This window comes from Oryzias melastigma, linkage group LG2 (assembly GCF_002922805.2).
Source record: "Oryzias melastigma strain HK-1 linkage group LG2, ASM292280v2, whole genome shotgun sequence".
NCBI classification, from domain to species: domain Eukaryota; kingdom Metazoa; phylum Chordata; class Actinopteri; order Beloniformes; family Adrianichthyidae; genus Oryzias; species Oryzias melastigma.
This window is the reverse complement of record NC_050513.1, coordinates 7,556,968-7,567,161: the sequence shown is the minus strand read 5'-3', so window position 1 is coordinate 7,567,161 and position 10,194 is coordinate 7,556,968. Positions and strand designations below refer to the sequence as shown.

At 37.2% G+C, this 10,194-nt stretch overlaps 2 protein-coding genes across 5 annotated transcripts in view; one reads left to right on the top strand and one right to left on the bottom strand.

The window, feature by feature from the left end:
• The window catches only part of LOC112160070 (vasoactive intestinal polypeptide receptor), a gene marked incomplete in the record, with an annotated part of 13,499 nt that extends 12,012 nt beyond the window's left edge, over positions 1–1,487 (bottom strand). The window contains 2 exon segments of the mRNA XM_024294418.2: positions 1,044–1,140; positions 1,250–1,487. Of these exon segments, the coding sequence (XP_024150186.1) occupies positions 1,044–1,140; positions 1,250–1,294 (142 nt within the window).
• A 198-nt stretch (positions 1,488–1,685) lies between these two features.
• The window catches only part of cfap221 (cilia and flagella associated protein 221), a 37,704-nt gene continuing 29,195 nt past the window's right edge, over positions 1,686–10,194 (top strand). The window contains exons 1-8 of one of the 4 annotated variants that reach the window (XM_024294415.2): positions 1,686–1,894; positions 2,217–2,359; positions 2,456–2,556; positions 4,677–4,763; positions 4,840–4,935; positions 5,064–5,164; positions 5,273–5,376; positions 9,188–9,347. In XM_024294415.2, coding sequence (XP_024150183.1) covers positions 2,239–2,359; positions 2,456–2,556; positions 4,677–4,763; positions 4,840–4,935; positions 5,064–5,164; positions 5,273–5,376; positions 9,188–9,347 — 770 coding nt within the window. In that variant the 5' untranslated portion in view covers positions 1,686–1,894; positions 2,217–2,238. Of the gene's footprint in view, positions 1,930–1,967; positions 2,072–2,213; positions 2,360–2,455; positions 2,557–4,676; positions 4,764–4,839; positions 4,936–5,063; positions 5,165–5,272; positions 5,377–9,187; positions 9,348–10,194 lie in introns of those variants that run through there. The other 3 variants (XM_024294414.2, XM_024294416.2, XM_036215517.1) reach the window with 3 other exon arrangements.

Here is a 10,194-nt window from a genome sequence, read left to right as displayed (position 1 = left end):
AAAAAAAATCTGGTGCACACCAGTTAGTAACTAGTGCACACTAGATACCAATTGGTGATCACCAGGTAGTATGGCGTGCACCAGACAGTAACTAGTAATGAAAAAAATGAAAAAAAGAGATAGCAACTCTTGCTCACCAGATAGTATCTGGTGCACACCAGATAGTAACTAGTGCACACTAGATAGCAATTGGTGATCACCAGGTAGTATGGTGTGCACCAGATAGTAACTAGTAATGAGAAAAACTTTTGAAAAAAAGAGATGGCAACTCTTGCTCACCAGTTACTATCTGGTGCACACCAGATAGTAACTGGTGCGCACCAGATAGTAACTAGTGCACACCAGATAGTAACTAGTGCACACTAGATAGCAATTGGTGATCACCAGGTAGTATGGTGTGCACCAGATAGTAACTAGTGCGCACCAGATAGTAACTAGTAACGAAAAAACTTTTGAAAAAAAGAGATAGCAACTCTTGCTCAACAGATAGTATCTGGTGCACACCAGATAGCAATTGGTGATCACCAGGTAGTATGGTGTGCACCAAATAGTAACTAGTAATGAAAAAAACTTTTGAAAAAAAAAGAGATAGCAACTCTTGCTCACCAGATAGTACCTGGTGCACACCAGATAGTAACTAGTGCGCACCAGATAGTAACTAGTAATGAAAAAAACTTTTGAAAAAAAAAAGAGATAGCAACTCTTGCTCACCAGATAGTACCTGGTGCACACCAGATAGTAACGAGAAAAGAAAAAAAAATAGAAACTTTTTTTTTTACTTCGATGTCTCTTTAGGGGCTCCATAGAAAACAGTAAAAAAAAAAAAAAAAGAGAGAGTAAAATAATAATATTACTTATTTACAGTATTAACCTGCAGCTTTCTGGGTGTTGTGGCCCCTAGGTGTCACTAAGACACTGCTTTCAAAGTTTTTCCAAGCTTTTTTAGACGTCAACAAAAGCAGAAAAATCACATTTATATATTTGCTATGATTAAAATCATTTTAAAAATGAAATTTAAAAAAATAAATAAATAAAGAACTTACCTGTTGATTTGACTGACTTATGAAACAGATTTCTCATGCACTCTTCCTCTTCTTTAACAAGTCTGACACTAGGATGACAGTCCAGGAAAGACTTTACCTGTAAAAATAAAAATAACAAAAATCAAAATAAAAGGAGGCTATTTTAATATTCATGTTTACATTTATCTTTACAAATTACTATACATATGTTTAAAAGAAAATCCTACAGGAGTCAAGAGCAAGACTCCCAAGATTCCAACTTTTTCCATCATTTTCAACAGATAAAAGTTTCCTTTCCCCAGAAAATATCCTAAACAGAGCCCGAATCAGACATCCTGTCCTCAGGAGGGTAAATGAACCCTGAAAATCAAACTTGCGCTCTGTCCGTGTCAGTAATCATCCCGTGTATCTGCAGGGCAATCTCATAAACTCCGCCATAAATTTGGCTTCCATCAGATGACAAGTTCCGGTAAAGAATTTCAAAATCAAACCGTAATGTTCTGACAACTATAGATCCGTTCCGTAAATATTTTTTCATTGGCAAAATTTTGTATACAACTTCATAAAAAGTCATTTTTTGTATTGATTAATAGAAATAGAAGCTTAAAACTATATGAAAGAAGTTGTCTTGAATTTATTTTGAAGAGTTTCCCCGCATTGTCGGACCTCATTGTTGGGCCGCGAGCTGAATTTGATGGACGGAGCAGGCAGCCAATCGCGTTCGTTTTTTCAAATATAACCCTCCCCCTCCGCTGTCACTTGTGTCGCCGTGGTAACGACAAGACCCTGCAGTGTCGGGGAGAAGAAATGCAGCGCTCGTGACACAATTTAAACTCAAATAAACAATAAGTGACCGCTTATCTTTACGGAAAGTAAGTTATAAATCGAAGGTTGAAACTTTTTGCGGGTAAATTTTGGCAATGTTTGTGTTTGTAAACTTACTTTAACTAGCTAAATTCTAATTTGTTTTCTGTTGTTAGCATTTATGCTAATTTAGGGCAACAATTTTGTAGCTTTCTTTTTTTTTCTCCAAAAAGCGTTTTTCTAAGGTAATATTTTAGCTGGAACATAAAAAAAATTAAATGTGAGTCAACTTAAGTGCTCAAAATGTTTTGTTTTTATTATATTATTAATGTACACTTATTGCTGGAAACTTTCCCTCCTTCGTTCTGTTGTTGTTTCCCTCACGAGGAGGAGGAGTTGACCTTCCTCCAGGATGGAGGTGGCTCTCTCCGGGCCCCAGATGCTCTCTGAGACCCCGAGGAGGGCGAGGCCCCTGCCCCTGAGACAGCTGGTGGAGGAGAGCCGGAAAACGCCCAGGCAGCTGCCGGACTCCAGTAAAAGCTCTAGTTTTTCCAAGTCCTTAAAAAACCTTTATTTTCATTCTCATGTCTTATTTTTGTGGGTTTTTTTTTTTTTTTTTGTCATTGAAGAGAATTTTGCCAACCCAAAATGCAACAGCCAGATCCAAGCAGAACCTCCAGAGCTTCATTTCAGTGGCTTTCAACTTAACAAACAATATCAAAAAACCCTGGTAAGTAATGTTGAAATCAAAATTGTGTAAAATAAAATGTGCTTAATGCTTACATTTAATATATTTGTGTCCAAATTTTAAATATGATTGGATTTTAAAACTATAGGAAGACTATTTAGAGCAAAGAAAACTATTATTAATGGTATAACACAGTAAATAATCATTTTAAATATAAATAAAAGCCTGGAAATGGCTGTATAGTTATAGAAATGTACAAATCACTTAACAGAATTTAGCAGAATTCTCCCCTAAAGGTCTTTTGCTACAATGCCACACACAGTCTCATCAATATTTAAATGCTTCAGAATTCACATGTTTGTTTGCCCCAATGATTCATTTTACATCAAATATTTAGCATTTCCTGACTAAAAGATAACAAAAATGAACTAAACCTTTTAGGAAAACGTGTCAAACAAGTGTTCAAACAGAAAACATGACTCCCCCTCTTTGTTATAGCCCAGATAAAACTTACTGGTGACTTTTTGTGTTGAAGTTCTACAACTTCCACTTTCACTACTTGACTTGTGAGTCATAAAGAAGCTGTTCCAGAACAAGGACATACATTTTTGGTTCAAAATATTATCTAATTGTAACCCAAAAAATATATTTTTTATGCTTTTGTATCGACTAAGCTTCATTTATTTACACTTGTAATCAATTTCAATCTTTTTTATTCACATAGAGTTTAGTACTTTACATGTAGTATTCAAATCTACATGACCTAAAATAGGAAAATAAAAATATTATAGTTGAAAAAGAAATAGGATAGAAAAAAATAATAAATTGTCTATTTTTCATTAAAATCCTCAACAATGGGGGATAAAATGAATAAATAAAAGGACTAATGCATTAAATTTGAAAATTATAGATAAAATGTTATACTAAATGTATATGAAAAGACAAAGTTATAAAATGGTTATTTGGAAAAAAAAAAGTATCCATCCATCTTTTTCTGATATTAAAATATATTTTTTAATAGAATTCTAAAAATGCACATTTTATTTTGAAAATCGAGTTAAACTCCAGCCCCAGCACCATTTTTATATAACAAAATAGTATCAATTGTTCAGAAGCAGCAAAATACTTAACTATTGGTCTGTATTTCAGTTTTCTAATACATCAGAAATTTCAACACATCCTGCATTGACCTTTGACCCAGGAAGAAGCTGCTACCTTAAATAAAATAATAATAAAAAAAAAACCTTTAGCACCACCAACTAATTTAAAATCATCTTAGGGATTTTTATCTATTGCCTCCAAACTCCCCCTGCTAGTTGGGGAAAAATGGCCATCAGACTGGAACTAGTACGAGTCCTAGAGGTTGGGAACCCCTGATTAGCATATGCATTTTGTTTCCTGTGTGCGGCCCTCGGACTGGCCAAGGTACACGTCGTAGGGTTTGGGAACCCCTGATTAAAGTATGCATTATTTTTTCCTGTCTATGGCCTGGTACCAAGGGACCTTTGAATCGGTTCACGGCCCATGGGTTGGGGACCCCTCATTAGCATATGTATTTTTTTTCCGGCCCTTGGACTGGCTCGCGGCCCGGGGGTCGGGGATCCCTGATTAGCATTTTTTTCTAGTCTGTAGCCCTGTACCAGGTGGCCCTCGGACCGCAGACTGGTTTGCGCCCTGGAGGTTGGGGAACCCCGTATGTAACAGGAACAGCCAGCATTTTAAAAAACAACAAGTTATGGAGGTCAAAAAGTGGCGCACAGGGGGCCCTGAATTATACGTCCATACTGTATATGAGGAGTTGGGAATGAGGATATGTTGGCAGACCATACAACGCCTTAATTCAACTTTCATCCATCTTTGTCCTCTTTGGGGGCACAGAGATGATAGAGATTACCCAGCTGCACCCAGGAGAAGGTGGGGGTCACCCTGGACTGTTTACCAGTCCATCACAAAGCAACACAGAGGCAATTTAGAGCAGACAATACCAGAGACATGGACTAAAGGAGAAAGTCACGTGCGCACGTCTCCTCCATGTGAGGTGCTGTTACACCCCCATAAAGCCCCAATTTAGGTAAATCTGTTTAGGTGAATGGAGGCTGATTTGACTATGTGACTATGGAAACGACTCCTTTAAGTGGCACTTTCCCTTCTTCTCTCATCAGAAACTCATCAACGTCTCATCAGAAGCCCTGAATATTCACATCGTTCCGACACTCACCGAGTACTTCCAGACAACTTTCACCAAAAAGGTGATTTTTTAAAAATATTTTTTTGACTCCGCTCATGTATAAGCACACTCATGACTCAGCTGTCTGTCTGTTGAAGCATCGACTCATCCCGGGCCTCGCCTACACCCTGAAGGTTGCATTCTGTCCGGATGAGTGGCGGTACTTCTACGACTGCATCCACGTCCGTTGTGAGGTACGGTCCTATAGCTTCCCCGCACTGGAATTCTGGGGGATTACCTGAAATAATTAGACATTTTTGCATAAGAAAAATTCTTTTTTTACTTCTGCTTTTGTATGTTTATGGGGATTCAACCCTCTAAGGGTGAAGAGAACCTGTTAATTCCAGTTCACGCTTACCCAGTCATCGACGACCTGCACATCCCCGCCCACATTGACCTGTCAGCCGTGCCGCTCGGACAGAGGTGTGTCGGCTTCCTACCCGCCCAGGGTCTCATCTGTCTCTTTGTATTCCTCACATCCGAGTGTCGGATCCCCGCACAAAAACACGTCTTTTCCTCTTTTGTCTTCAGCGTTCAGCGCACGATTCCTCTGAGATGCAGCTGCCCCGTTGACTTCGAGTTCCAGGTGTTGGTCATCCAGTCACACGAGGCCTTCTCCGTCCAGCCTCTTTCAGGTGCAGCGTCTTAAGAACGCATATTGAGAGTATTTATGTTGACAAACACACATTTATTTGTGAAAGGTATGAATAAAAACCACCTGATTAGACCAGGAAAAAGCGCGGCGCTTGCTTGTGTAAGGCTTCCTCACAACCTCTGCCCTGTGTTGTGTGTTACATAAGTCCTAATGGGGGCTGAAGAATGCGTCTGATTTCCTCACGGTGACATAAAGCAGCATTCACGGTCTGGAAGGCATCATAACAGATGCCGGAAAAGCGCTTGGGATCTGGATCGCAGCTGGCGTTTTTCCTGGAATGAGACAAAAGAGACACAAAGGAAGTTCTCGCTTCGGAAAAGAGCCTTCCTCCCTTTAAAAGACTCCTTACTGTCCAGTGCCAAAGATCATCTGGAAACTTGTTTTCACTCTGGGTTTTAAAAAGACGTGTGTGTTTAGGAGGCAACCACCTGAGAGGAACAGCTCCGAAGCCACATGAGGCTCTTTTACCTTTGAAAGAAGCAAAATAAAAGGCTTTTAATTTGAAAAATTAGCTTATTTTTACCGCGACCCCGAAAAGTGAAGAAGCGGTCAGGAAGGTTATTTTTCCGACTTAAGGTGGATGAAGTAAAAAAACAAATAAAACAAACTACGTAACATACAAAAAAATGGGTCCCAGCACTAAAATGGGTTAGATTTCGGGGGTTAACCACCAAATCGACTGTGTTCGCAGTTCACCCCTCCCCCAGGTGGGGGGAGGGGTCAAATGCGGACAACAAATTTCACACACCCAAGTGTAACTAATTGGACTTTAACTTTTAAGTGTTAAAGGTTGCAGACCCTGAGGCAGAAACCTGTTTACAAAGAAGGGGTCTGTAAAAAAAAAAAAAAAATACTAAATTAAATGAAGAAAAAATTGGTACGATAAAAATTAGTTTGTTGTTTTGCAAGGAGTTCTTTCTAGTTTGCCATTTTTAATCAGTTAAATTCTTTATTTTTTGAAAAGCAGTAATAACTAAATGACCTGCCACAAATAGTAAATGTCAGCCGGATATTATAAACTGTAAATAATCAATTGTAGAACACAGAACAAACTAAGTTATGCAATTAAATCGACTTTTTATCTCTTAAATTGTCTCCCTAAAGTCCCCCATGAGATTTTTTTTATTTAAAAAAATATTTCCAGAAATGTTTTAATTATATTTATGAAGTTTTTGACCAAAATCTCAGAACTTAAATATCTTAAAAAGTCATTTTTCATGTTGATATGAAGCCTCTGTTTCCAAAATCTCCTCTGAGGGGGCGTGGCTTTTAGACCTGGGAAGCCCCGCCTTAATTATGATAGCTCTGTGTCTCGCTACAGCTTAAATCTTCACCACTGCTACATAAAAACATCAAGCATTATCGGTAATGTCCAGACGTATCGTTTTGAGCCGGATGTCAGTTCGGACGAGGAAGTGAAGATCTTCACGGACCGAACTTACGACAAAAGACTGCAGTCAAATAAGCCGCTGTTCACATTACCGTGGTCACATCAAGAGCGTTTGGAGCCAAGTCAGAAATACTCAAAAATTAAATTATTTCTTATTACATGTTGTTTCATAAGATCATTGCCACACATACATGTTAAAAACTAAAAAAACATGATTTTCATCGGAGGAGGACTTTAAGCTAGCGAGAGAGCACATAAACAAATGGATGATAGCAGGACTTACAAATGATTTCCTGGTGACACAGATAAAAATTTCAACTCTGTTTTACAACATGAGACACCGTTGAGGTCCAGAGCCAAACAGTTTGATCAGATTTCAGGGAATCTGAAGAAGCAAAAATCCATTCCAGGAAATATAAGTCTATTTTCGGAGCTGTTGTTTTTTTTTCCACGTCATTCTTCCAACCCAGAGCCGGTCTGTACAATTGAATCCTGCGCCTCTGTCGGTTAAGCTGATGGGTACACAGAGTCTTTACAAATATAAGGTTACAGTAATAATGTTATTTCATTTCGTTCTGCTTTGACCAAAGCACATTTCTGCTGTGAAAGCTGCTGTGATTTCATGTTAGGGTCGAACAAGGATCACAGAAAAGCTGTTTTTACCTGCAGTTCAAAAGAACTTCTATTCAGTTGTTGCTTTAATTAAAATCTGGACGACAAATTGATGAATTCATAATAATAGTAGAAACGACTAAAACCTGCTGCTGGGTTATGTTTGTTTTCAATTTCTATATAAAAAACATTCTAAAGTAATTAAGGTACTTTTATGGAACTTACAAGCTTTAGCATCTTAATTAGGAGATCTGAAACAAAAATAAACATTAAAAAACTGTAAAGATTTTTTTTAATGAGATCTTTTTGTGCCAACTTTGTGTCCCTTTAAAAAAGTAGCTTTTCCCGTTTTCTTTACTTGTTTTTTATGACTTTTCAAAATGTTTTCTATTCATATGTTTCTACTAGAACTAAATTTAATGGTGAAAATTTTAAATTAATAAAAAAAAATCATAATTTTAAATTATTGCTTTGAACTGAATGTTTATTATAATATTTTCATTGAATATTTTGATAGCTTCTATTAACTTAACAATAATTAAACCTTCCAAGTTCACATTTATATATTTTTTTTAAAGATTGGATTGTAAAATAAACGTAGAAAAAAACAGCATTTTACAAAAACACCATATTTTCCGCACTGAAAAGCTGTTTTTCCAAAAAAAATCTTATATAAGGATTCATTCTGGTTGTATTTACTGATATTGAAGCGGTTTTGTCAAAACGTTTGGTTGGGTGTTATTAGGAGGCTAACGATGCTAGCATGTAGCTTTGTCAGACCTGTTCACGTCGGGCTCGGAAAAATGTGTTTTCAGCGACTGCTTTCAATAAAAATCTATGTAAATGTGCACACAAGCATGTTTTGGCTCCTGTGTTTAAAATTACCACATTCACGCATCGCTACACTAGTTCATTTTTGGCTTAAAAACTAAAATTTGAATGTGCGTTGGGAGTTAAATCAGTTGAACTTTAACCAATCAGAAACTGAGATTTGGTTGTGACAAATTGGTAGCATTAAACATTTAGAATTTAATCTGAATTTTAAATGCAGCCTTTAAGCTTTTTTTTTTTTTTTTTTTTTTAGAAAGAAAGAAGTGGACATTTAATAGAATAAACCCTTAAGGAGATTTTGACATTTATTTAAAAAGAAACATTTAAATAAAGGTTTTTATTCCATCAAATACCTTTATTTATATGATACTTTAATATAAAGACTTTCTAGAAGCCTGAAACACATCGAAAAAATGCTTTAAAAACAATAAATACAGTGTTGAGATACTTTACTGTATATTAACATAAAATGTAAAAATATATATAAATTAATGCACATTTATGAGACAGTGGAAATGCCCTCAAAGGATAAAAATATCATTTGAAAATGTCCCAAATGCATAAGACAAATTAAATAAATTCAATGTTAGTAATCATTTTTAAATAAACAAAATTAAAGGTCAATGAAACTTAGATGCATCTACCTACTCCTCATTTTAGTGAAATGATCACATTATTTCAGAGAAGTATGAATTAATTATGTATCATTTAATGGATTTAAACTAAAACTTAACTTAAAACATAAACTGATAATAAGGCTAATTTTCTAATAAATAATTTCAAACATTTCTTTTCTTAAATTAATTTATTTCCAGCATACAGATAAAAGAAAAAAATCATAATAGAGCTTTAAAAGCAACAAAAACAATAATAATAATAATTAATTCTTACAAAGCCCCATGCTGATCTTTCATTGGTTGAGGTGCTTTCAAATGATCGTGGATGTTTGGCTGTCCAGGTGTGATCTCAGCCAACCAGGACTCAAAGATCACGGTGACCTTCAGTCCTCGTCAGTACCGGACCTCCAGCATCACCTTCCAGCTGGTGGTGTCGCAGTTCAACACCAAGCCTTACCTGTGCACCGTCACCGGCAGCTCAGCGCCTCACTTAGGCCCGAGGTAAAGCTTAATATGGAAATAATAGGAAATGCTCCATCCTGGACCAAACAAGTGACGTGGGGAGGATTTTTGTAAAACAGTCGCTGGAAAGCAACAGTTTGTTGGAAAAAGCATGAAAATTGGGGGTTTTGCAATAGAAGTCACACTGAATTTCTGAGTCAGCTGAGCCAGAAAGCAAAGCTCTCAGTTTACCGGTTGATCTTCGTTCCAGTATTCATCCATGGTCATGAGCTCTGGGTCATGACCGAAAGAACAAAGTCCCGACTACAAGTGGCTGAAATGAGTTTTCTCCAGAGGGTGGGTGGGCGCTCCCTTAGAGATAGGGTGTGGAGCTCAGTCACCCGGAGAGAGCTTGGAGTAGAACCACTACTCCTTTGCATTGAGATGGTTCAGGTATCTGATCCAGATGCCTTCTGGACGCCTCCCTGGAGAGGTGTTCCTGGCATGTCCCACTGGGCGAAGGCCCCGGGGAAGACCCAGGACATGCTGGAGAGACTACGTCTCTCGGCTGGCCTGCGAACCACCCAGAGGAGCTGGAGGAAGTGACCCGGGAGACGGAAGTCTGGGCATCTTTGCTTAGACTGCTGCCCCTAAGATTGATCAATGAATAAATGGAGAAAAAATAAATAAAAAAATAACAGTTTTTTTTCTGGTTAAAGGCCAACTATAAAAATGATCAATCAATTTTTTTTGTCACACCCTTGAAATTGCATCGCAATGCAGCAGTGAAATGTTTTCTTGTACCACACCAAGAATTAATACAAATGGCTAAAATAAATCATTATCTTTAATATTTTTAATTATAATAAATATAATAAACAAGCAAATAAACATATATATATATATA